At 45.8% G+C, this 25,926-nt stretch overlaps 1 protein-coding gene across 4 annotated transcripts in view; it reads left to right on the forward strand.

Moving 5' to 3' along the window:
• Nucleotides 1-24,577, forward strand: part of GNAO1 (G protein subunit alpha o1) — a 233,568-nt gene extending 208,991 nt beyond the window's left edge. For 3 of the 4 annotated variants that reach the window (XM_081963388.1, XM_081963387.1, XM_081963389.1), the window contains one exon: nucleotides 2,680-3,672. In XM_081963388.1, coding sequence (XP_081819514.1) covers nucleotides 2,680-2,867 — 188 coding nt within the window. In that variant the 3' untranslated portion in view covers nucleotides 2,868-3,672. Of the gene's footprint in view, nucleotides 1-2,679; nucleotides 3,673-16,466; nucleotides 16,621-20,659 lie in introns of those variants that run through there. The other variant, XM_081963390.1, reaches the window with a different exon arrangement.
• The last annotated feature ends 1,349 nt before the right edge of the window (nucleotides 24,578-25,926 follow it).

Here is a 25,926-nt window from a genome sequence, read left to right on the forward strand (position 1 = left end):
CTCTCTCTCATTGCCCCTTCAAAGTTAAACCAAATTAGCATTTCGTATGATAATTTGAAATTATTTCATCATATTTCATTTGTTGGTCTATTTTACTATAAGCAGCATAAATCCTCAAATTCAATTTTAACATAGAGAGCATTTAATTTAATTAATTGTCCACAATAAGCAATGTTACTATAATTTCCTTATATCTTAATTAACTACATAACATTAACAATCTTAATACTATTCCCTTTAAACTACTAATATATCTCTTCTTTCTCTTCCTCCTCCTCTAACCATTTTCTCTTGGGCTCTCAAAGATTCCCCTTCTTATTAATTTTCTTCTTTTCCCCCCATTCTCCTAGCTTTTGCTTTTTCTTGTTTTTATGATTATTGTAACTTTTCTTCAAAATTGTTTTTCTCACTTTTAATTTTATTATTCTAGTAGCTTTCCCCAGGGTTTTTCCTAGTCTCTTCCCTTCCTTGCTGTTTGATTATTTCTTTTGGGGGGGACATTCCCCCTTGTCTGCTTTTTTTTGTCACTGTAAATGCCAGTGAAATAATCTAACTAGTTTTTATTTTCAGTTCCTTTTTCTTCCATATTATCTTCTTGTTCTTCATTTATACCCTTTTTCCCCCTCTTCTCCTATTTCCTGGTCTGTGTGCTCCAAATAATTCATCATACATCCAAAACTCCATAATGCAAGTTTAACTAATTTAACAAAATTATATCACATTTAATTAAAGCTTAAAGGCCATGTAATTCTTTTTCCCCTTTTATTTCCAAATTCTAATGTTCAATTCTATTATTAATCCAGTCCAATCTAAGTTGAAAAGTTTTTTTTCCTTCCACAGCTATAGATAGTCGAAACCAAACAATGGTTCAAAAACAAGCACTCCTTAAAAGTTATCATGGTTTCAAAGTATCTTTTCCTATAGCCAAGGTCAATATTTCGCAGCTACACTCTTGTTTTCTTCTTTCACTAGGTATTAACTAGGTCACTAGGTATTGTAGTATTCTCTGCTCACCAGTAGATGGCTCTCTCCCATCTGCAATACACTCCAACAGCTGTCTGTCAAAAACTGTCAAAAATCACTTTAAATCCATAAAAAATAGAAAAAGGAGAAAAGGAACTTCCCCCAGGTTCTTTCTTTTTATTATTTTTAATATCTTCAACTCTCTATATAAAAACAAGAATCTTCTAAGGCTTTAGTACTTCAACATCCACTGTTTCGTTTTCCCTCCATAGAATTCCCCAAATGCCAATTAGTTGCTGATTCAGCTCCGGGACCCTTTTTAAGTTCAAATTCAGAGTTTCTTTTTACCTATGAGTTGGCCAATCACTCATCTGGTTCCAACACTTCATTCCAACACCTCTCCTGCACAAAAAGCTTAGTCCAGTTGCCCCAGCTTTATAACGGTAATTGGAATATGGCTGCCACTCCTGTTGTCAGTTTGAAGAGCTTTTCTCTGACCTACCGAGGAACTGCTGGTTCCTCTTGGTCGTCTGAGACACCTCTTCTTCTTCCCTGTCCCTACAAGACGTTTCTGGTCTGAAGACCCCCAACAGCAGTTTGTCTGGTTGGATTTTTGCGGCACTCGTCAGAGCCCGCTATTTTTCCCAACTGGTCTTGCCATGATGCTTCCGGTTTCCTCATCCCCTTTGACGTTGATTGTCAGAAGGTCACAAAAGAGGATCATGTGACACTGGGAGACTGCAACCGACACCAATATGAATTTTGATCCATGATAATGGAGACGCTACAACAGCCACAAGTATGAAAACTGGTCCTAAGTCACTTTCTTCCATGTCATTGTAACTGAATGGTCACTAAACAAACTGTTGTAAGTCAAGGACTACCTGTATACAGTTGTGGGAATTCCCAGCAAATGTCCCTTGAATTCTTTACCGTTACAGGACCCAAAATGCTGTGTTTTGGGAACATTTTGGATAATCATTTGTCTGAAATGGTATAGGGTTTTCTGCCAAAGCAGGAGGTTGGACTAGAAGAGAAGACTAAAAAAGATTTTAAAAAAGATAACACACTGTCCAATGTAGCTTAATTTCACCGCTTATTTTCTTTTGTTTTCAAATTTAATTTAGCTTTAAAAAAAATTGGGCAGTCTCTTTTATAACAATAAGATTTCCTCACCAGATGGACACACTTTCTCTTTCCGCTTTCCTCCCGTTCCGGAGCTGTCCCAACTTCAGCAGCTTTTGGCTGCATTTCTGTCGCCGGCAAGAAGAGATTCTCTTGGATCAATCAGGGACTTTGCGGTGTCCCTGAGATCAGCAAGACGGACTCTTCTCTCTCACCATCTCTTCGGGATGGTTTAGGTCCAAATGGACTGTCCAGTGGCAAAAGTATCAACTGCGATCTCGGAGCTCCTAGATCGCACGTCGTGTCATTGCGACGTCAGTTCCTGTCTCTATTCTGTTATTCTATTCTATTCTATTATTCTATTCTACTATTCTATTCTATTATTCTATTCTGTTATTCTATTCTGTTATTCTATTCTATTCCTATTCTATTCAGGAAACACAAACCTTTGTTTCTCCAAAACCTTTCATTCTTCTTCTTGATTGGTTGGTCCTCCTGTCAAGGGAAGCCAACATGGACGGTGGTCTCTTCTTGGGGAGTGTGAGGCTTCCAAACATACTTTCACTTGGCTGTTCTTTCTCTCCCTTGCAGGAACCAGCAACTTCCCGGATGCGGTGACTTACATCCAGGCGCAGTACGAGAGCAAGAATAAGTCATCTAACAAAGAGATATACTCTCACATCACCTGTGCCACAGACACCAACAACATCCAGTTTGTCTTTGATGCTGTAACTGATGTCATAATTGCCAATAACCTGCGTGGATGTGGACTGTATTAAAACCCCGTCCTCCCCCCGCGTCCTTTAGAAGAATCTCAATTTATTCCGTTGTTTGGTTCGGTCTCCTTACTCTTCGTATGTAGCCCTAAGACCCATCGGTTTGTTTCAGATGTAAAGGTTGGGGAGCATGGGTTACGCACTCCACTTTGATCTGTTATGGTGGGGAAAGAGTTCCTGAAAATTGCTGTCTGTGCCTCAATTCACAGGGGTTTTTTTTTCCCCACAGGATACACGTGAAAAGGATAAAGAGTGAATAATCAGCTCTGGAAATGCCCTGAAGGGAATTTCATAGAAATTGCTGATTTCTCAAATCTTATTCAAACTTTCCACTCTTCTTTCCGTGTTCCCACGCCTGTTCCTCTGCCTTTCAATGCTCTGATTTCTTTCCTTTTTTTTTTCACAGAAAGTTTAAGACCATAAAAAATACATATGTTATTAATCTTTCGGCTGATTTTTTTTCCCATTGTTTTACCCGCCTACCTCTTCCCCTCCAATCTCCACCCAACCTGGACTTCAAATTTTACTGTTTTTTTTTTCCATTCTGAAATACATCTGAAATAGCAGATGAATTTCCAGAGCAAGAATTCCATGTATTCATTTTGCCGTTCAAGCAAACATACCCAATCCACACATTTAAGGACTAGACCTGGGATGGCGATCCTATGGCACAGGTGCCAGCCATCATCCCAGGTCACTCCACTGCATATGCACACCTGCCTCCCACCTGCCAGATTATTTTTGGGTCTCTGCCGTTTATGCTCGGGGGCGGTCCGCATGCAAGAGTTGTATTTGCAGGGAGCAGGAGGGCCTGTGGTGCCTCCAACACGTGGCTTGTTTTGGGTCCCAGGAGGCTGCAGTGAGGCCTGCTAGGCCCCAAAAGGGGTGGGGGGCATGTGCACAGGGGGGCATGGGGGGAGCAGGAGGGGTCGCACGGGCATTGCACTGCACAGGATGACAAAAAGGTTAGCCATCACTGGACTAGGCAACTAGTGTCTGGAGCTAGACAGCAGTGAGGCAGAGGAACAGCTGGAGCCTGTTCCCAGTGTGTGCATGCGCAGAGCTGCCAGAAGAAAAGAACAGCTCAGAAATCAGGGTAGACTTGGGAGTAAAGACACAGGTGGAAGGTGATTGGCCCCTTCCTTTAGGAAATAAAAGAGGAGCGAAAGGGGAGAGGGCTTTTGCAGGAAACAATTTGTTCGGTCGGCCATTAGATTCGTTTCAGGAGTGTGAAGATCTGTCCGTGAATCTCAGAGACTTTCCTTGCACAGCACCACATTTGGAAAATATTTACATGGCAGCTTTCCAAGATAGATAAGGTCTGTGGTCATAAATATCCCTTTGAAGGACTGTTTGCCAGGCCTTTGCTGAATGGGAATGAGAGGAATTCACATTCATTGAATAAAAGGGGGTTTGTCCAGACCAGGACTCTGCCTCGTGCTTTTGGGGGAAGCCTAGCTCAGAACAGGACTTGGGGCGAAGGCACCAGGCTAGAAAGCAGGAGACCATGAGTTCTAATCTCGCCTTAGCCCTGAAAGCCAATTGGGTGACTCTGGGCCAATCACTAGAAGACAAAGATTCTAGCCATCAAAGCCGATTGGCTTACCTTGGACCAGTCTCTCTCAGCTCAATGCACCCTCACAGGGTTGTTGAGCTGGGAAAACAAGAAGGAGGAAGTTGTGTTGGATATGTTTGTCACTTTGAGTTAAAACAATAAAGGCCAGGTACAAACAAACAAATAGGATGGTGTTCACCACAGTGGTGGGTTGTAGGTGGTATGCCCAGGTACGGGCATACTGGAGCCTGCCCGGAGCACCGGGTACCATTCCGGTATGGTACTCCAGAGGGCCCACCCACCCGCCCTCACTCCTTACCTGTCTTTAAAGTCTTCGGCGCTTCCGCGCGTGGTGTGTACAGCGCCTGCGCCATGCTCCGCTAAATAGCTGGAGCACCGCAGAGGATCGCGGAGGCATCGCTGAACAGTAAGACGCATGTGCAAGCTGCGCGCGTCCATGTGGATGACACCAGACCCAGAACCTATCACTGGTTCACCACCACGTCCAACAGAATTATGGTCCAAGGTAGTGTTCCGGGCTCATAGGTAGATTTCTCAGGTATCATGACGGTCAGAGTGAAGAAGACACAATGGAGGTTGGAAGCTGGTTTGAGATGACAAGAGTGTCAAAGGGGCCATGTGAGTGGGCAGAGGGCAATCGGCCGCAGGAAATATGGGAATAAATAGATGAAAGAAAAAACAAGCGATAATGAAGCTAAGCGTTATGCAGGAGACTCCTCGGTTTGAACAAAAACAGGTAGAAAGTCCAAGGAAGTTGATTTTGGAATGGGAAAAGTAGCAAAAGACATATTCAAAGGCCAGAAGGAAAGAGTTGCAAAACTTTACTGGGGAAAGTCTTGGGTTAAGTTCTCCAGAGTTTCTGGTTGCTCTGAACTGGTCTAGGGTTTCCAGCCTGAGCAGGGAGTTTGACTAGAAGACCTCCAAGGCCCCTTCCAACTTGATTATTCTGTTCATTCATTAGGCGGTTATGACTATTTGGCCAATCAGTAAGACTTTCTTGAAACTGTAGAAGAATGCTAGGTTTGTAAGCATCTACGGAAGGCAGGCGGATGAATTGAATCAAAAATACCAGGTAGAAAAACAAAGATCTTATTGGATGCTTTCTGCATGTACTGGGCTCGGGTGGGCTTCAAAAGTTTCCTGGTTGCTGGGTGGGCGTGGCCTTGGTGGGCATGGCCTAGTCAGCCTCCTGAACCACAGTGGGAGGGGGGCATTTTCACCTTCCCTGGGCTTTGGAGGCTTTCCTTGAGCCTCTGGGAGGGCGAAAACTGCTTCCCCCAGCCTCTGGAAGCCTTCCGGGGGCCCATTTCCCCCCTTCCCCGAGTGTCTGCACTTACCTCACATCCAAAATGGGCCGCATGGAGACTCCTGGGAGGGGCATGGTGGGGTGGCAGCAGAGGAGCGTGGTGGGCGAGGCCAGCCTAACCCTAACCCTAACCAGCCATAACGTTAGCTACGGGTTCTCCCGAACTCAGATGAACCTGTAGCAGCTCACTCCTGATTGAGCTCCATTTCCTCATAATCCACCATCCTGACCGTTAGTTGTGCTAACTGGGGATGATGGGAGAGATGTTCAAGAGACACATTGAAGGCATCAGATTGCCATTGCAAATTAGAGGCACAAGATAATATAAAGTTGTTTCAGCTAATGGAATTTAGGGGAATGGATGAGAGCAGAAGTGATGAAGTGATAAGATACGAGATACGAGCCTGCCCTCAGAAATCTGTTGTGGATGTTCTGCAAAGTTTGGACTACTTTGTTAATTATTAGACTAGAAATGTTAATTTTTTTAAAAAGAGCCACTAATAATTGAGTCTTCAACAAAGTGTCGTTAAAAGTGTTGCAGGCAATGGGGGGGATTCAAATTTTTTATTACCGGTTCTGTGGGCCTGGCTTGGGTGGGCGTGGCATGGCTTGGTGGGTGTGGCAGGGGAAGATTACTGCAAAATCCCCATTTCCTCCCAATCAGCTGGGACTCAGGAGGCAGATAATAGATGGGGTGGGGCCAGTCAGAGGTGGCATTTACCGGTTCTCCGAACTACTCAAAATTTCCACTACCGGTTCTCCAGAACTGGTCAGAACCTGCTGAATACCACCTCTGGTTATAGTTAATCCTCCACTTAGAATAGAATAGAACAAAACAGAACAGAATAAATAGAATAGATGGAGTGTAGTGTAGTGGAGTGGAGTGGAGTGGAGTGGAGAGGAGAGGAGAGGGGAGGGGAGAGGAGGGGAGGGGAGGGGAGGGGAGGGGAGAGGAGGGGAGGGGAGGGGAGGGGAGGGGAGAGGAGAAGAGAAGAGAGGAGAGGAACGGAACGGAACGGAACGGAATGGAATGGAATAGAATAGAATAGAATAGAATAGAATAGGTGGAGTGGAGTGGAATGGAACGGAATGGAACAGAACAGAATTCTTTATTGGCCAAGTGTGACTGGACACACAAGGAATTTGTCTTTGGTGCATAAGCTCTCAATGTACATAAAAAGAAGGAACTACATTCAAAAAATGTCAAAAACAGAGTTGAGCTAGAGGGGAGTTGAATTTAAATGCTCTGTTGTTGGGAACCTAACTCTGAAACTAAGTCTGAAATTCGCAACTGGATTGTCAACTTCTACTTTTATTCAATTAAAACTGGGATTCTGATGGGGTTAAGCCAGGAATTTGATAGCTGGTTGTCCTGGCACCGGGTGAGAAGGGGTGTTCTCTTTTTATTCTGTTTTTATGAGCCTCTGTGGGAGCTAGGTGGCTAGATACATCCTTTAAATGCATAAATAAATAGAAGTGAAATAAAAACTTGGTTGGGAACTTAAAATTGCTGCCATTGTAGATGTTTGATAGAAGAACATGAACAATGGACTCTCCGTATTCTTGGGAAATGTCTCTGGGTATCAGTGGCTTAACTGTTGAAGAGTAATGCTGAATGTATGGGTTTCATTTTTGCTTTTTATCTTTGTTGCCTAATTTAAACCAAAGTATATAATGGATTAAGTGTTAGTGTAAACCAACTGTCATGTTTGCAAAGGTGGAAGCTTTGGCAGGTAATATTTTGAGCATGTTCCTATCGAATATTTTCAGCGCTGTAAACAAAATGTGTGTTTTTGTGCTTTGAAGCAAATTCACATCCGATACTTCCCTGAATGAAAGCCTAAATTAAAAGATTTGGAATTCAATTGTATCTCTAGGCCAATGTTTCTCAACCTCAGACACTTTAAGGCAGTGGTCACCAACTGGTAGTTCATGGACCACTGGTGGTCACGAGAAAAATTTGGTGGTCCGCAGAAAAATTATTTACATTTTTTATATTGCACTAAATCAAACTACGGCCCTGGACTGGATATGTGCAATGAATGTGTTGCTGCAGAGAGTCTCCCCCTTTGGGGTCTTTTTGTGCAGGTCAGAGGGGGGTAGAAATTCCGACTTGGGGTCTGCTTCAGCCTCCTGGTGCAGGGCTTATGGCGAAGGCTGGAGGGAAGTGCCGCTGGTGACAAAGAGCCGGAGGACCTCATTCCAGTGGGACTGCACCATGGCCTGGAACTGGCTGACCATCTCGGCCCATTGAGCCTCCAGGCACTGGTACCTGGCCTTGCACTCCCGCAGGTCTTCCCTCTGCTTGGAAAGCCTATGCTCCTAGTCCTCAGTGAGGTGCTTCTGCTGAGCCTCCTTCTCGGTCAGATCCAATTTGAACTGAGCTGTTTTGCCAACTCTTTCTCATGGTGGATGCTCAGCTCCAGCAACTGCTTCCTGTTGGGGCCCTAAGGAGCCCAGGAGGGCAGGTGAGGAGGGGCTGGGAGGGGAAGAGCGAATAGAGGCTGGTAAGGCACCCCTTGACGTGAGTGACATTGAGTTGGCCATGCCCACCCAGTCACATGACCACCTTGCCCTGCCCACCCAGCCGGTCATTAGGCAGATCATATTACTGGTCCGTGGGATTTAAAATTATGGGTTTAGTGGTCCCTTGAGGTCCAAAAGGTTGACGACTCCTGCTTTAAGGTGTGTAGACTCCCAGAATTCATCAGCCAGCACAAAGTCCACACATCTTAAAATGGCTGAAATTGCACCCATCTTACTGTGAAGGATAGGTGGACTTCCGGTTTACCTGGAACATCTTTGCAATAATTTTAGGCTTTTTAAAATATATATATATTTCTCAAACTTGGCGACTTTTAAAATGGGTGAACATCAACTCCCAGAATTTCCCAGCCAGCAGAGGGAATTCTGGGAGGATTTTGACTTTCTTATCTGGCTGGAGAATTCTGGAATTTGAAACCCATGCATCTTAAAAGTTGGCAACTTTGACAAACACGGATTTGGTACATTCCCAATGTATGAAATGATGCAATTGACCAATTCTGCTCGGGAATTTAGGAAGGTGCAATTTTGCCATTTGGGGAAGGCACCTAACGTGTCTGCATAATTCTTGCAGGGACGTCTAACCATGGCTGCGAAAATGCACTAGATTGCTACAACACAGGCTCCTTCCGTCCTTAAATATTTGCACATACTCTGTTTCAAATGAATCGCTTTGAGGAACTAAAAAATAGTACAATTCTACTTATCTTGCCCAGACACATCCTAAATCAATACAAAAGCCTTGGTGGAAATCCCAAATTCAATACTTGCATATATATTTTTGCAGTGTTTTCCAATCTTAAAGCATCTCCTTATCTTTGGCTTTTAAAATTTTAATATAGCCTCCTGTAGCGTGGCATGCTCAAGAACAGGGGGGATTCCCCATGACATTGGAGGAAGCTACATTACTGTCTTCAATCTCAAAGCAATTCAACAGGGCATTATCTCTTTTGCCACAAAAAGAGGGAAGGTAATTAGCCTGCAAATAGAGACATGCTCCTGTTTAAACCTAGCAATATTCTTAGTTCATTGTTGTATAATTGCCCTCTGCAGGAATGAGTAACCACAACAAACATGACAAGCTAGTGCTACCCTATTTAGCAGTAAAATCAGTACTGACAAAAGGTCTTCTTCAGTGAGTCATGCCCACAAAGAAATAGGTGGCTTCTTCGACATGAGTGCCTTCTTCAAATGCGGATTAAGCTATGATATTCATTTGAGAAGCGTGCATATTGCATGCATTAAGGATGCTATAATTCTGTATTCCAGTAATGCAGTAACAAGAAAAGTCAACGTTGCAATGTATAAATCACACAGCCTGAAGAGGTTGCTGACTGATGGGTGATTAGTTGTGTGCTCTTAAGTTGGTTTTGGCTTTTAACAACCACATCGTTCAATTATCCCCCCCCCCCCCCCAGGATAGCCTGTCCCCAATCTTCCAATGATGCATCTACGTTATTGCTATTGTTTCATTTTGCATCGCCTACCTGATTATTTGTGTGCCTAATTGTTTCTCTGTTTGCTACAGGTGGAAAAGGGAAGGATGGAGAAATAGTCTCATCAGTTCTGAAAAATCTTAATATAGTCATGGTTACCTCACTATTTCTAGATATTTTTTAAACTCTGCCCACTATGTAAAGAGTCAGAAACCTGCAGCCCAGGGGTGGAATCCAGCAGGTTCTGAAGAACCGGTAGCGGAAATTTTGAGTCGTTTGGAGAACCGGCAAATGCCACCTCTGGCTGACCCCAGAGTGGGGTGGGAATGGCGATTTTGCAGTATCCTTCCCCTGCCACGCCCACCAAGCCACGCCCACAGAACCAGTGGTAAAAAAAAATGAATTTCACCACTGCTGCAACCCTTTTTCTAACGTGATCAGGGTCTAACTTTTTCTGGACTCAAGCAGAATTTGGAAATTCTACTATTTTTCTTCCAATCTGAACGATAGTTTCCCCAATTCCTGACACACTTATTTCCTGAAAACCAGAACTGTTAGGAACAGTGGATGCTCACAAAACTGACGTCTATAACAAATTAATTCAGTGAGATTGGATGGAAAGGTGTGACACAGAAGTCAAAGAGATATGGGCCACTAAAATCCAGATGCGCCCAACTTTTACATCCAGTGGTTTAGATTAGGGTCCCATTGTCAACATTTATTATTACAGGTAGTCCTTGACTTACAACAGTTCATTTAGTGATCAAAGTTACAAGGGAACTGAAAAGTCACCAGAAGTCACCTTTTTACAATACAATACAATACAATAGTAGAGTTGGAAGGGACCTTGGAGGTCTTCTAGTCCAACCCCCTGCCTAGGCAGGAAAACCTATTCCTGCCTAGGCAGGGGGTTGGACTAGAAGACCTCCAAGGTCCCTTCCAACTCTACTATTGTATTGTATTGTAAAAAGGTGACTTCTGACCATTAGAACATCCCCATAGTCACGTGATCAAAATTTAGACCCTCCTCAAGTGGTCCCATATTTATGACGGTTGCAGTATCCCGGGGGTCTTATAATCCTCTTTTGCGACCTTCTGACAAGCAAAATCCAGGGGGAAGCCAGGTTCACTTAACAACCGTGTGACTAACTTAACAACCGCAGTGATTCACTTAACCACCGTGGCCAGAAAGGCTGTAAAATGGGGCAAAATCCACTTAACAAAAGTCGCACTTAGCAACGGGAATTTTGGGCTCGGTTGTGCTCCTAAACCAAAGAAAATCCATGCCAAAATATAACAGGAAGGGCAAGGCTCGTTCTGGACTCAACTTTGAGACTATGCACAGGCTTGTTTGCCATAAAGCATGTGAAACAGCTGCGGTGGAAATGCAGCATTGGCACCCTTAAGAACATCTGCTTGACTTCTGCAGCCCAACAACTTCGAAACTCTGGTGTTTAGGTGAAACGTGACCTTTAAAAGGTGGGTTTAGGTGAGGTTGTGAGGTTTTGATCGTTATCCTGGCAAGGTGAGCGGCAATGCTCCAGTAACCGATAGTGCGAACATCTTACGTTGCTTATTAACGTATTTGAAGATCCTTAGCAGAGAATGTTCCGTGGTGCCGCGTGAAAGAGAGGTCAAATGACTCTTGTGCTGCGTGACATCATCAACGCAAACAACTCACATCGTGACTCAACTGGTGTGAATTGCCTACTGATGTCATTGTGCGCGTGCCATTGTGGTAACACGGTCGGGTGTAACAAATGCCTATGACACCAAACTGAGCCTCAAAGCAGTACATTGCTGGGGTTTTTTTTAATCATCTCTGCACTGCAGAGAAGGGCTGACTACAAGAGATTTCGTGTTAATGGTTAAAAGCCTGCTAGGTAATGCAATGCTCTCCGCGGATAATGTATCCTGCAATCCAAAATTTAATATTTGTTAAATATCGCTATTTAATAACGATTGTCAAAATGGAGACATGTTCTGTAAAAGGTTTTGGGCATCCCAAGAGAGATCTTATGTGTCTGTCTAACATGTTGTAGCCCCTTGTAAGGTGGGGGGGATGTAAAACAAACGACTTTTTGGGCTCTTTGTACCTTAGGGATCTCTTTTTCCATTTTTCTCTGGCACGAGAAAAAGGTCCCCTCCCAAATACCAGCCGCCCCCCTCTCCCCGTTTCAACGGCAGCCAAAAGCAAATAACGAAACAGAGGCTGACACGAAGGTACAATTGATACTATATATTCGTGATGGCGAATCTATGGCATGCGTGGCACAGGTGGCATACAGAGCCCTCTCTGTGGGTGTGCGAGCTGTCGCCCCAGGCCAGCTCCATTGCGTACGCATGCGTGCCTCCCGCCAGCCAGCTGGTCTTCGGGTCTGGGGGCATGCAGGAGAGGTGCGCTCGTTTGCAGGGAGCTGGAGAGGGCAGGGGATCACATGCACATGTGCAGGGGAGCATGGGAGGGGTGTCACACATGCATGTGCAGGGGGGGTGCATTGCAATGTGGGGGGGGGGGCTTTCGGCATGCAAAGACAAAAATATTAGCCCTCACTGCTGTATATCAAGACCGCCTTAGCCCATCACAGCAAGTCATAATGTAACTTATTTCCTTTTAGTCTAGAGTCCACCCATATGGCCCATAAACCCTAGCTTATAGGTTTGTGTAGTGTGTGAAGCCAGCAAGTTTCGATTAATTTGATTATTTTTTCCCCTTTTAACAAACCTGTAATCCAGCAGCTCCCCCAATCTTTTGGGCATCAGGAACTGGTTCTGGGGAGAGTGGTTTGTTTGGGGGGGCCTGTGGTTTCCCATGGGGATGGAGCTTCGCATGTTTGCGCAGCCCAGTTTCTGGCACGCCACGGACCGATGCCAGTGCCCAGATTGGGGGTTGAGGAACCCCTGCTGTAATCCTTTTCATTTCCAAGTTTGGAACAGGACGAGGGGAGCTTTGCTGTTTGAGTGCGTCAAACCTACTTTGGGGTTATGCTATAGTGGCAGGAGGATCAAGGGGGCACATGATGCAAGTAGCCACCATGCTGCCATGCCACAACCTCCAGCCCTTTTCGGCATGAATCAAGATGCATCGGCCCGATGCTGCTTTTTGTCATTTCATTGAAAAACATTTGATCTGGCAGGACCTCCGTGTTACAATTTCTTCTGTTTTCCACCTCAAAAGGGCAGGAAAATCTCGTTCCTGGTTTTTTTGGAGCCTTTTGCCAATTGTTCTGACCCAGCTCCCCAAACACGGCAAATCTTCTGAGGTGAACTCAAAAGATTCCTTTATTTGGAATGCCGGCAGCCCTAGCAAAAAGTTTCTCTCGCAGGCTAACACGTCCATTCGTCCAGAAGATGAATCGTTGTCTGCCACACCTATTCATCGCCACCCCCTGCCTTTTATCCCCAGAGCAAGGGTGGGGCCTTGTTAGCAGTGGTGGCTCTTCCTTCCCAAGGACCGGCCCATAGATTTCCACTGCTCTCCTCTCCTCTGCCTTCTGCTCATCCGTGCGTCAGGTACTGGACTCAGCTGTTCCTCCACTTCCTCAACAGCCACCTGCAGAACTGGGGGCTGTTGACTCTCCATCTGAGGGCTGATGAACATCCCAGGCTCCGTCTCTGCCTCTCTTTCTCTGCCAGCTCCATCCCCTCTTCCCCCTCGGAGCTCCCAGGTTGCCTTGATGCTGACTCTGACTCCCACCTTCCTCCTCTTCCACTGATTTGGCTGCTGGTGTGGCCGGTGGCCGACAGGGCATAACACCAATATTGAATAAGTCGAAGGGGTTTGAACGTTGGCCATCCCAAATGGTTCGACCCAGTGGCGTAGCGTGGGGGGTGCAGGGGGGGCCGGCCGCACCGGGCGCAACATCTGGGGGGGGCGCCCTGACTCGCCCCGCGCCGCCCTTTGCCGGACTGTGGCTGCCTCTTTCCGCACCCAGCTCGGCCCGCGAACTAAGCTCCCCGGCCCCGGCCCGCCCAGGCCCCTCCTGCGCACCGCCTACCTCCCAGCGGAGCCGCCAAGACCGGCCGCGCCACCCCCGCGGGAGCCGGAGAGCGGCGCTGCGCTCCGTCTGCCCGCCGCTGCAACGCCACCGCGTCCTCCCGCTCCGCCTGGAGCTCCCCGGGGAGCCGGCACCTTCCCGAAGCCCCTGGTGCGCCTCCCACCCCCGCAGCACCTGCTTCCCTTCAGTCAAGCCTTTTCCCGCTGCCCTGTCGAGCTCCTCCTCGGGAGGAAGGCAGGAGGCCAGCATGGAGAGCCTCACTTGACTGATGCCGACCCAGGGGCAGCTGCAGTCGGGCCGCCCTCGGGTTAGGGGGCGCAAATTACTTGCCCCGGGTGCTGACAACCCACACTACGCCACTGGTTCGACCAGAGATTTAGAGAGATACCCTCGACATCACTAGGTGTCTCAACGGGTGGGAGCATCTGACCGGCCTTTTGCTGACCTCTGAAGCTAAATAGGACTTGGCCAGTTGAGTCTTTGATGGGAGACATTCAGAGAATCCCAGGGCTGCTAAGAAGTTAAGAAGAAGAAGAAGAAGAAGGGAAAAGGAAGCGGGTGGAAATCGATGGCAAAGTAGTTGTATAATGGTGGTTGTTATCCTCTACCACCCAGACTTCCCTGGAAATGGAGTAGGTTATGAGCATCATTAGATAAATAAATAAAAAATATGGCTGCCAAGGAAATTGCTTGGATGTGTCCATGACTTTCCAGGGAGTTGAGCACAACACAAAGGTATCTTTACCTCGACGTGTATTTAATGATTTTCCCTTTCTCTCTCAATAAAAAAATAATAATGGGTCTGGAGGCTGTCTGAAAAGTCCTATGCAACCCTGTAATATATTATCCAGTCTTCTTGATATTTCCTTTTTTTTTTCTTATCGTGCCTCTTTTTTCTTTCTTTTTTCCTTGCTGGCTGCTTAAAATGCTTTACAGAGATATGAGTTTTGAAGGAGACGGGAGTTTGCTGAATCTCTCCTTTATGTTTGCAAATTAGCTGCAGAATCTTTTTATTCCGATTTTTAAAAAATTTGCATGTTTGATCGGCCGCAATGGTATTAATGATCATTTTGTATGATGTGTGAATGAGCCTCAGTCCAGTCCAAGAGTTCTTTTGATTCTTATTGTAATAATTTATTGGCTGTCGTGTATTTATTAGTTACCAAATCTTAATAAAGTGCCAGCTCTTTTCTAGTGTCCGAGACACTTTTATTGGATTTCCCTCTACGAAGTGCAGGGTGTCGCGATGGCTTGAGGTTAAGAGGTTGGGCTTGTTGGCTGGAAAACCGACAGTTCAGGTTTGAGACCCTAGTGCCATGCAATGGGATGAGCTCCTGTCCTCGCCTCAGCTCTTGCCAACCTAGCAGTTTGAAAGCATGCAAATGCAAGTAGATAAATAGGTACCACTTTGGTGGGGAGGCAACAGCATTCCGTGACATCCCACTGGCCACATGACCATAGAAATGCACCACCCCATAGTATCAACAACAACTAGGGGAGTAAAAGCTGCAGAGACCCCTTTACCTTTAACTAACAAAGGCAGATGTGAGGAAAACCATAGGTAAAAATATAGCAGAAGATGTCTACACCACTTCTTAATAAGGACATTTTTCATCCTAACAGTTTCCTGAGAAAGAGAAAAGTGCACATAGACATTTAAAGATTTTAGAGGTTTATGGAGATGTAAAGAATTTAGAGAATACAGAATACCATAGTGGAAGAAAATGTTTTCGGGAAGTAACTACCATGTTTCCCCAAAAATAGGACATGGTCTTATTTTATTTTGACCCTGAAATAAGCACCTGGCCTTATTTTCGGGGAGCTCCTGTTATTTTTGAGGTGCAGGAGGCGGCGAGTGTGGTCACCTCATGGCTGCTGCTGTGTTGCAATATTTTCAGGGAGGGCTTATTTTGGGGGTTGAGCACATGCGCTCAAAAGCCCAGTTGGGCTTATTATCCGGGGAGGTCTTATTTTCAGGGAAACAGGATAGCAGAAGATCAAAAAAGCTATGACTACACCACTGAAATCACTCCTGGTTTTTTTTTTTTTTTAATTGGAGTTTATTGTGAGTTAAAGTACAAAAACAAAGAAATATCAAGGGAGGGAAGGAGGGAGGGAAGGAAGGAAGGAAAGAAAGAAAGAAAAGAGAAAGAGAGAAAGAAAGAAAGACAGAAAGAAAGAGAAGGAAGGAAGGAAGGAAAGAAAGAAAGAAAGAAAGAAAGAAAGAAAGAAAGAAAGAAAGAAAGAAAGAAAGAAAGAAAGAAAGATGCAAGAGAAGATAAAAAGGATAAGAAAGCAGGGACTTCTAACCTTTTTCACTTCCTCAACTAGGTGTAGCATCTTTCTTATTCTCACCAGCTCTATCATGCGAGGTGAATTTTCTGGATGACTTAAAGGAGAAAGAGAACTAGGAAGAAAGCATTAGGACTTCCAAACAGTGGCAGTCTTGATCTCATGCTTTCTGTAAACCTGTACTACATGCTCAAAGTAAAGCAAAAAAGAGACAGCAGCATGAAGACAAAACCCAGATCCTTCATACAAACGAAACTAACCTCCAATTTTCTTACCTCTGTATCCTAAACAATGATTCACCCAACAGGGTTCTTTAACTTTTGTTTTCACTGCCGGCTTGGCAATTGTTCTTTTCTCTTAAGCTTAACTTGGTTTCTTTCTCTCTCTCTCTCTCCAATCCCCCCTTTATTTCCTTCTCTCCCACCACTTCCTTCCTTCTTTCCAATGCAGAACCGTATGCATGAGTCTTTAATGCTCTTCGACTCCATCTGTAACAACAAATTCTTCATCGATACCTCCATCATTCTCTTCCTCAACAAGAAAGACCTGTTTGGTGAGAAGATAAAAAAATCGCCTCTGACCATTTGCTTCCCTGAATACACAGGTAAGTCTTGGGTTCTTAGATCTGTGTTTTGCAGCCTGGCCAACGTTAAGATGCGTGGACATCGACTCCCAGAAATATTCTGGGAATCGATGTCTACGCATCTTAAAGTTACTGAGTTTGAAAAATAGACCTCTAGACTGCAAGGGCTAACCCCATGATGGCGAATCTATGGCGCGCATGCCAGAGGTGGCATGCAGAGTCCTCTCTGCGGGCATGTGCCATTGCCAGCAGCACTTCATGAGCACCAGCCAGCTGGTTTTCACGGCCTGAAAACGGCTCCAAAAACAGCCATTTTCCAGGCTGTTTTGGGGCCTATTATGGGGTGGTTTGGGGGGCCGTTTTCAGGCCATTTTGGGGGCTGCAAAACAGCTGGAAAATGGCCTGAAAAACAGCCTGAAAGCAGCCCAAAAAACGGCCTGAAAATGGCCAAAATCAAGCATGCGCTCACCAGCCAGCTGGTCTTCATGTTTCCAGCACTCCAGTGCGTGCACATGCAGACATGTTGGGCACTCGGTGCCGAAATATTTTCCTATCACTGGCCTAACCAATCCAAGCATCCACATGGGAGGGGGATTGACATCTGATGCACTGTGATGCAGGAGTAGGATTCAAAAATGTTAGCAACCGGTTCTCTGCCCAGTTGCTGGGTTGGCGTGGCAGTGGTGGGCGTGGCCTACCTGGCTTCCTGCACCAAGGTGGGGAGGGACTTTTTGCTCTCCCCAGGCTCTGGAGGCTTTCCTCAAGCCTCCGGGAGGGCAAAAACGGCCTCTCCTGTGCTCCCCAGGCCCTCTGGAGGCCAGAAACTGGAGGCCAGAAACTGTTTCCAGACTTCCAGGTCCTGTACTTACCTGGCATCCAAAATGGGCCATGTGGAAACTCCTTGGAGGGGAGGGTTGGGGTGGGCATGGCCAGCCAGTCCTTGTAACTACCAGTTCAGTGAACCGGATGTAAAATTAGCATCCGGTTCATCCCAACTGGTCTGAACCGGCTGAATCCCACCCATGCTGTGATGTCATCACATCAATGACATCATTTTGGCTTGTACTAGACATCTAGGAATGTTGGGCCTCACCGGTCAAGCTGAGTCTCTTGAAACACTAGAGAGCATTCTAGCATGAAGATCCTGGACTCTTGCGCCATAGTGACACAGTGGTTGGCATGCGGTATTGCAGGCTAATTCTGCTGACTGTCAGCAGTTCGATCCTGACCGACTCAAGGTTGACTCAGCCTTCCATCCTTCCGAGGTTGGTAAAATGAGGACCCAGGTTGCTGGGGGTAATATGCTGGCATTGTAAACTGTCCAGAGAGTACTGTAAGGCACCATGAAGTGGTATATGTCTTAAGTGCTATTGCTATTGCTCTTAATTCAACCCCGGTCTTCTAAAATTGGGCAACACAAATTGGGCAACACAACCTTCTGAATCTGAGAACTTGAAGTCGAATCAATCCAATCCAACTGTACAGTTGGTTTTTTAAACAAAAAATGAGTCAGCTGGGATTTGCAATTCTTTCGGTTCCAATCAGAAATAGCCTGTTTGCCTAAGTGCAAAAATCCCCTTCAGACTCTGAATGGCAACCAAGGTGTGTGTGTTGTTTAATCATTCTGAAGGCATCTGTTTTGATTTCATTCAATAATTCAAAGATTTGGTTCAGAAGAATGAATGGAGAGTAACAGGGTCCTTACCTTAGCCTTAGAACAGTGCTTCTGAGCCCCAGCAAACTTTAAGGACTTCAACTCCCAGAATTCTCCTGCCAGCCTGGCGAGGGAATTCTGGGTGTTGACGTTCACTCGTCTTAAAAGTTGCTGATGTTGAGAAACACTGGTTTAGGGAGTTCCCACCAGAGGTGGTAGTCAGCCGGTTCGGACTGGATCACCAGAACCAGTAGTGGAAATCACAGGTGGGCTTGCGCACAGTCACACTTGCGAACCGGTAGGGAAAGTAAGTGAATGCCCACCCTGGTTCCCACTCTTCTATCCAGCTGTTGACAGAGCTGCAGAGGTTCCATGGAACACTAGCTTGTTCTAATTCAGCTGTTGTCTTATTAACCTGGATAAGGGTGCAGAATTTTAAAATATAATTTAAAATAGCCACAGGTCACAGGGATAGCCAAATCATGGAATGATCTTTATGTTCTCAATTGGAATTCAAAACATGAGTTAAGTCATGGATCTACTCTTTAATGATCGAGATTGGTTTTTTGAGGCACCATCTTCATGGTACTCAAATGCACCAGAGTTGAGTTCTAGTTGCTTAAAATTTAAAACTTCTTCCCTCCTCCTTCCATCCCTGAGAAATACTGCCATTACCCAGTGCAATTAAGAAACTTCCAGGATACGAGGAATAAAGAGTCCAGTCTTGTGTTAACACACTGGAGTTGGAAAACTCTGCAGAGTTGCAAGCCAGAATGCAACCAAAGATGCTTTTAATGAAACTTTGTGAAGCAACACAAAACCCCTGGTTTTCTACAGAACAACACACAGTTGTCACGTTGCTTCGCTTTGGGTTGATTTGACAGCCTCCTCCACGGCTAAAAGTCCCTTTCAGGCTTGTGATTGTTCCAGAGGGGGCTGTCAGTGTGAGTGACACCAGGAGTTTCAATGGGGCAAATGACATCATGGCTTCACTTCATTGAAGTGAATTCAGTTGGCTCCACATTGTGACTTGAATGGAATCCACGTCCCAGAGGCTTATTGAGAGAGGGAGAGGGAGAGGGAGGGAGGGAGAGGGAGAGGGAGAGGGAGAGGGAGAGGGAGAGGGAGAGGAGAGAGAGAGAGAGAGAGAGAGAGAGAGAGAGAGAGAGAGAAGAGGATGGGGTTCCTTATATTACAGAGAATCTGTGCAAAAAATAAACTTCTTTGCACAAACTGTTCTAAAACGAGAACCTCTCCTGATGAACTGAAATAACTGAAATATTTATTTCTGAAATAACATGTCAACATTATTAGGGTGTAACAACACTCACTGGTCTGGGAATCCTAGAAAGTTCTGTTTTTCTTCTGCAGCAGACCGATCTGGTCAGTCCGGAGATCTAGGCCGATGCCTTAAATACTACATCAAACTTGGCTGTCTAACATGGTTAGGTTTGTTCAAATAGATTTGGGCACAAAAGTGGTTGGCCAATGCCTCCTTCCTAGGGCTGAGAGGGTGACTGGCCTATGATCACTCACTTGGCTTTGTGCCTAAGGCAAAACAACAACTCTTAATCTCCTGGTATCTAGCCTGATGCCTTAACCACCACACCTGGCTCTCAAACATGGGCTAGGCTTGTTCAAATAGATTTGGGCACAGAAGCCATTTGCCAGACCCTTCTTCCTAGGTGTGGTGGCACTCCAGCGGTCAGTAGAGCTGGCAGCAGATTCGGACAGTGAGGAGTTTGGGGAGGAACATGGGCCAGTCCTGGAGTCTGGGGAAGGCTCTGATGAGGGCTCTGTGTCAGAGGCAGAGATGGGGCCAGGGCTGTATGCCAGTTATCAGCTGCCTTCAGAGTGAGATATCAGTGAGGCAGATGAACAGCTGGAGCCTGTTCCCAGTGTGGGCATGTGCAGAGCTGCCAGACGAAGGAAACAGCTAAGGAACAAGGGTCAACTTGGGAGTAAGGCCACAGGTGGATGATGAATGGCCCCTCCCAGAGGAAATAAAAGAGGAGCGAAAGGGGAGTGGAGTTTGCAGGAGACCATTAGTTCGCTTCATTGGTTCGTGACTCTCCGAGACTCCTTGCCAAGTTTTGCAGATATCGGCCTGGCAGCTCTCCAAGCCAGATAAGGTCTGTGACTGTAAATCCTCCCTTGAAAGGCTTTGCTGGTTGTGAATGAGCGGAATTCACAGGAAATTAATAAAAGAGGTTTTTGTCAGGACGAGGAGTTTGCTTCATGCTCTTGGGAAGCCTCAGTCAGAACACTAGGGCTGAGAGAGAATGGCTGGCCCAGCTGGCTAAGGCAGGATTAGAACTCAGGGCCGCCTTTCTCCTAGCCCCACTACACCAAAGTTTGCCGTCGAAGTTGAGCCGCCATTCCTAACAAATTCTTCCTTCTCCGCAGGACCCAACACGTACGAAGACGCAGCGGCCTATATCCAAGCACAATTTGAAAGCAAAAACCGTTCGCCGAACAAGGAGATTTATTGTCACATGACCTGTGCAACAGATACAGGCAACATCCAGGTTGTATTTGATGCCGTCACCGACATCATCATTGCCAATAATCTTCGAGGCTGCGGCTTATACTGACCCCTCCCTCTCCCCTCTTCCTTCCCCCTTCCTCCCATCCTGTATAGCAAGCAGCATCTTTGGAAACAATCACAGCGAGAGGGAAAATAATAATAATATATAATAAAATATTTGAAAAAAAAAGGCAAAGCAAAGTGCGAGTCTCACAAACACACACACACACACAAACACACACATAACACACAGTAAAAATGAACCGTGCAAGTTGGTAACTGAAAAGGCATCAGGTTGACGCAGACAGACTCATTGCAAAGATGCACTTGTTAATTTTAATCTTGCCTCAAAGGATTCCCATCTCGGGAACTTAGTTCTTCTTTCCTGTTTAAAGTAACGTAATGGCAGATAATTCAGCCTCCTTCCCTTTTTCCCCCTTCCTTCTTTCCTTCCTTCAGGAAAACATAGAGGAAAATAATAATGAATAAGGAAATAACCGAGTGATGAAATCAGTTAATTTTTCTAAAGTGTTTTAGCCACGTCTTTAAGGAATGAACTCTCCGGCAAGTTTAAAAAGGAAACCGTTTTCTTTTAACTAAAAATAAATAAAAAGTAGCAATGTTATTTTTTTAAAGGCATTTATGCATAGGGTGCTTTAAGAAAAGGCTTTCCCCCCCCTCCCCTTAGCTCTAAAGGATTTTTAAAAAAGAAATCTTTATGTATGGAAACGTTTCTTTAACACCGAGAGGTCCCAATTTGTTGGTCCCATCAACTTTGGAAGGGTTAAAAGCAACGGGAAAGGGAAAATTGAAAAAAAAATGTGCACGAAACACAGGCTTCCCCAGCGTCCCTCCACCAAGAGACCACACTGTTCAGCCAACTCACCCCACCCTTGGCTTGATAGGAATCCCTTCCTTTCCCCCAAGCTAAAGTTTGATCAATTTGGTCCTTCCCATTTCCTCTTCCCATCCACAAGGGAGGCCAAGAAACGGGGAAATCCCATCCATGGTTTGAAAGTTGGACTTACCACCCGTGGCCCCATCACACAAGGAGAGGACATTCACCCTTGCATGTCAAGGACACGGCCAAATGACCAAGGAGGTAGTACAACGTTTATTCAAAGTAAAGGTTTTCCCATCTAGTCATGTCCGACTCTACGGCACGGTGCTCATCTCCATTTCTTGGCCAAGGGTCGCCAGCGTTGTCCAAAGAGATCCCCATGGTCATGTGGCCAGCACGACGTCACAGAGCGCTGTTATCTTCCTGCAGACGGGTTACCTATTCATCTACTCGCATTTGCATGCTTTTGAACTGCTAGGTGGTGTAAGGAGCACCTAGAACCAACCTAGAACCAATAACATTGATTATTTGACTGTAACTAGGAGAAGGGATCCTTTTAGTGCTTATTTGGAAGTAGCCCCATCCACGCATGCCACACCCGCCCTTTGCGTTCAGGCCCAAGACATCTTCTGACCTTTCTAGAGTAGACTTTCTGCTCCCAAACTCCAGCCTCAGGTTGACGCAAACTTTTTATTTTTTTTGCGTTGCATTGATGTGTCCTGCTGTGTTAGAATCGTGGCTAGTTTTATGAGATGCAACGAAAGGGAGTCTTTGCCCAAGTCTTTTGATATTAACAAGTCAACCTCAAAAGAGAAGATGAGAAGAATCCAAAATTTGCTCGACACGGGTGCTGGGGAACAGTGGTGGGTTCTGACCAGTTCAGCCCAGTTTAGCCACACCAGTAGTGGTATGGCGGCCTGCGTTGCTGGAACTGGCGGCGACCCAGGCCTGCCATGCCCCTGAACCAATTCCCTCATCGCCGTTGCCACCATCTTGTTTTTTTTTTGTCTGTGCATGCGCAGAGTAATTTTAATTGAACTGCGCATGTTTGAGAAGCGCGCAGTGCGAGCACACCGGCATTAAAGCCGGGCAGACCCCACCCCTGCTGGGGAAGGGTTGCTCAGGTGCTTCCTGTTGACACATGCAAGCAACACCCAACCACGCCTTCATATCTACACAAGACTCACCTACATGCCACCTCTTGCTCGCTCCCTCTCTCCACACACACAGAGACACAGACACACCGATGGAGTGAACCAATGCTGAGGAAGGCATCACCCCCTTCCGAGATGGTTGTGTCGGCCCCCATCAGAACTTTGATGGTTGAAAAGGGGCCTCCTTGTTTTGCTTCGGTGAATGTTTGGGAATTGGCCAGAGGAGCTCCTCATAATAGACAGTAGAGCAAATGACCCAGATGTTAGGGGAATGTTGGTCTTGCCTCCCCAATCCTTCCTATTATAACAGGTGCTGATTTTTTGTCCACGGGACACGGAGAAACGGAGGCGGTACGATCAAGACATTTCCCCCACACCTTAGGTTTGAAGCTGATAAGATGTAGGTTTAGATGCACCAAGATGGCGAGGAAACACCAATGGGAAATATCCAGGTTTATTGTCATAGTCATAGTCATAGCTATACATATTCACAACCTCCTCCCTCCCCTTGATCCTCCACAAAAGTCCTCCCAAAACTACTATCGGGCGCTACTCTCACTTTAGGACTGGCCAAGAAAACGGGGATACATTTTATTTGGGGTGGGGGAGAAGGGTTTAATGATGATTGTTCTGCTTGTCTTGTTCACTCTCTGGTTCTGTATTTTGTTTCTACGAAAGCACAGCTGTCACTGGTCCAAAGGGGCCGAAATTCTCTCTGTGATCTTGTTTGGATGTTTGTTCTGCTTTGAAGGCCACTTTGTACCATACACCATTTTCAGTCTTTTTTTTTTTTTTTTTGGTAAATGGATTAATTGGGTTGGGAGGATTTTTTTAAAAAAAATTCCTCTCTCTGAATTTGATTTCATTTTATGTTTTAAAGTTTCCATGCTCCCCATGAATCCATTTCTTCATCTTGCTTTTCATTCCCTTCTTCTTTTCCAGTCCTTTTGTTTTGTGGTGGTATCCCTTGTTTCTCTTTCTCTTTTTCTCTGTCTCTCCCCCTCCCTCTCTCTCTGTCTCTTCCTCCCTCTCTTTTTCTCTCTTCCTCCCTCTCTCCCGTCTCTCTTCCTCCCTCTCCCCCTCTTCCTCCCTCTCCTCCCTCTCCCTCCCTTTCTCTCTTCCTCCCTTTCTCCCTCTCTTCCTCCCTCTTTCTCTCTTCATCCCTCTCTCCCCATCACTTTCTCTCTCCTCTCTCTCTCTCCTTCCCTCTCTCCCCGTCTTTCTCTCTCTTCCTCCCTCTCTCCCTCTCTTTCTTTCTCTCTCTCTCTCTCTCTGTCTTCTTCCCTCTCTTTCTCTCTCTCTCTCTCGTGGGGTTGTTTGTGCTGCAAAAACAAACAAAAAAGACAAAAAAACTAGGAAAAAATGATATAAAAATTAAAAACACGCATAAAAAGCAACAAAAAATGAAAAAAAAATATGAAAACCAAAATCGAATGTAGTGTTTCTATTATTTTAAAAGCCACCATTTTCATGATCAACGTTTTGTCATTTCTACTCTGATTAAGCAATCAGAGGTTGTTCACCTTTCACTTGTAAGAAGTACCTTTGCTGGAAAAAGCCAATTGCACCCTTTTTCAATTAAAATCTGGAACAAAAATGCAGAAGAAAACTAAACACACACACAAACATACACACACACACAAACAAAACCTATACACGTCTCTTTAAAAAATGCCAGATCTTTCTAAGCCTTTCTATTACCAATTGGTGAGGTTTCTGTGATCTATTAGACACTGCCAATTTCTTTCTCTGACTAATGGAAAAATTCATGTGTAGCTTAATAAAGAGAATGTTTGTCTGTACCACCAAGAGTCTTCCTCTTTCACCTTCTGGTTGTTGTTGTGGGTTTTTTTTTGTAGACGACGTGAGTGTGAAGACATGTCCCATTTGGGCCAGTCTGACAGTCCTCTTACCTTTCCTTTAATCTCTCGTTAAATATACCAAATTAAAGAGAGGATCAGGTTGGGCAGCTAGCTGGTGTCAGTCTAGCCGCAGCTACTCTCTAGGAAAGAAAGACCCTTGACTCCATAGGATTTAGAGAAAGGGTATTTGTACTAGAGGTGCTGCATGCAGCACGGATGAGGCAAGCTCGGAGGAAAAACCATGCAAAAATCATAGATTGGAAGCAATCTCCCAATGTCCAAAACCCTCTCCCCTGGGAGCCCAGTCAGATCAGGTCTCATTCTGATGTTTTGGGAGCTTTGTGCCACAGGAGCCTGTATACATTCCTTTCCCGGGGTCTGGCATCCTTGAAGCTCGGCAGATACAGGGGTGGGCTTCAAAAATTTTAGCAAGGGGTTCTCTGCCTGGTTGTTGGGTGGGTGTGACCATGGTGGGCATGGCCTAGTCGGTCTCTTGCACCACAGCTGGGGGGGGCATTTTTGCCCTTCCTGGGCTCTGGAGGCTTTCGTCGAGCCTTTGGGAGGGCGAAAATGGCCTCCCCAGGCTCTGCGCGGCCCCTGCACTTACCTGCATCCAAAACAGGTTGCGTGAGGGCACCTGGGAGGGGGGTGCCAGCCAGGAGTGGGATTTGGGGGTTCTCCAAATTGCACAGCTAGAGGTTCTCCCAAACCCATGCGAACCCCCAGTAGCCCATCCCTGGCGCAGATGGATCAGTTTGGCACCTCTGGTTCCTGTTAGCATCCATACTCCTCAATTCCCCACAACATTCCTTCACGCCTCCAGCATATTTCCCCTCCCACATGCCCCCAGCTTCCCTGGCCATGGCGAGCTTCAAAGCGAAGATGAGCAACTGACCGTTGGTCTAGAAGACCTCCAAGGTCCTTTAATCCTATGATCCGAAGTCCTAGAACTAGAATGATCTCACAAATGTATTTAAGCAACTACCATGTACTGCTGTTGGTTCCATGTATTTGGGGGCAAGCAAAAATGGATGGGCTGCCACACTGGCCACCATCAATCTAAGCCCCTACCTATTCAGCTATGAAAGGATCTTCTCTCGCGAAATGGCTTCTTGTCAGGCACAAACAACCAGAACAACTTGTGGATGACCTTAAGTGGAAACTTTATTGCTAGTCACCGATGTTACCAGAATCTCACCAGGCTGACTACATTCCCTTGGGAATGGTCAGATAAGTCTCCAGGAATTCTGGAGGGAGGACACACCTGCTTTCTGCAAGGACTCTTAAAC

The sequence above is a fragment of the Natrix helvetica genome (assembly GCF_964273705.1).
Source record: "Natrix helvetica genome assembly, chromosome: 10".
NCBI classification, from domain to species: domain Eukaryota; kingdom Metazoa; phylum Chordata; class Lepidosauria; order Squamata; family Natricidae; genus Natrix; species Natrix helvetica.